The 1,564-nt window shown below is 35.4% G+C and overlaps 1 protein-coding gene across 1 annotated transcript; it reads left to right on the forward strand.

Moving 5' to 3' along the window:
- Positions 1-146: 146 nt before the first annotated feature.
- Positions 147-767, forward strand: LOC102200386 (T-cell surface glycoprotein CD3 epsilon chain-like; the record flags this gene model as incomplete). Its single annotated transcript, XM_005755725.1, has 3 exons — positions 147-329; positions 412-555; positions 715-767. Coding segments are annotated over 3 exons (380 nt in total), but the record flags the coding sequence as incomplete, so codon positions are not given.
- Between the last annotated feature and the right edge of the window lie 797 nt (positions 768-1,564).

The following is a 1,564-nucleotide window of genomic DNA, read 5'->3' on the forward strand; positions in this document are numbered from 1 at the left end:
ATTTCTTTTAATAATAATTTAGAATGATGTGTATTCATGCAGGGAAAATTCACAATGTGCAAAAGATGAGCCAAGTTTAAGGAAAGTGTCTCACATTGTCCCTTTCTGTGTGAAAAGTATCTTAATATCTGTCCATGTTTTTTCAGGCAAACCGGAATTCTGGAGGAGCAAAGTCAAACTGACCTGTCCAGAAAAGGCGAAGTGGTTTTACAAAAATGAAAAAGTCCATAATGAAAGTGATACCTATGAATTCACATATACGAGTAAAGGCACATACAGATGTGAATACGAAACTAATCAGAAATATTATTTCTATGTTGAAGGAAATGGTGAGTGAAAAAGAATCTTTTCATTTCCTCACTTGTGTTAGCTGTTCATGCTGCTCTAACACTTGATGTCTTTTACCTCCAGTGTGTGAGAACTGCTTTGAGCTCGATGGAAACACATTATTTATGGTGATTGTCGGGGACTTACTCCTGACAATAATTATGATGGTCATAGTCTACAGGTGCACTAAGAAGAAAAGCCCAGCTGGGCCTCCTCAACCTTCCAAAGGTAAAAAGTGCACTTGGACAAATGAATGACAGTCTACTAGTTTACCCTTTTTGTCTTGGTTGAGTTAAAGGTTACCTCATGTCCTTTATACACCTTTAATTCTTGAGAAATTCTGTTATTATTGATATTAGTTGTATTTACTCTGTCATCATCTTCCAGCACCTCCTCGATCGGGAGGCCGAGGTCCACCTGTCCCGTCTCCTGACTATGAGGTACGTACTGGATAATAAAAATTCTGTTTTACCTGGAATGTTAAATCCCCAATAATTCAGAAAGTATGGCTTTTATATTGTTGATGTTTTCATAGTTTTCATGGTTTCTCCATCTAACCACCCATTCATCCATCCAACCATCCATCCATTTTCTACCGTTTATCCGCTAGATGAACGGAGCAGGTTTAGCAGGGTATTCCAGATGTCCTTTTGCCTTTAATACTTTTCTCTTCCTTCCTGGGAATCCTGAGGTATACTCAGGCAACAAGAGATATTAATATATTACAGTTTGGGGGAAAGAAGAGAAAGAGAAACAAAAAATGCAGCCAAACTAATTAGTGATCTGAATTGGCAAATTGGCACTAAGTAAATAAAACTGAATTGAACTGTATTGAACTGAATTATTCAGACTGTTTTTAATTTACCAGATGAAACAATTAATGTCCTGAAATGGTGTTTTCATGTTCTGTGAATTTTTTTTACTTTTCCACACATATTTTAATGTTGTTTTACATGATATTTAATGATGTGGTGCAAGGAGTGATAAAAATCAGAACGTCATTTGATAAAAATCAAATCTGAATGACTAAAAAGATATTTTTAGCTTTGTTTGCACTAAATTCTTCCAGTTCCTTCATGTAACAAATAAGACTGTGTTAGACGATATTGGAACGAGACCAACGTTGCAATTGAATGGAACTGGATTAATTCCTGACCAGAGTTAATTAACTGTTTATCAACATAGAACATAGATTACACTAAATATTAACACTAATTTGCCAAGATGTGATTCCAAA

The sequence above is a fragment of the Pundamilia nyererei genome, unplaced genomic scaffold (assembly GCF_000239375.1).
Source record: "Pundamilia nyererei isolate P.nyererei 1_Seehausen unplaced genomic scaffold, PunNye1.0 scaffold02685, whole genome shotgun sequence".
Lineage (NCBI taxonomy): Eukaryota > Metazoa > Chordata > Actinopteri > Cichliformes > Cichlidae > Pundamilia > Pundamilia nyererei.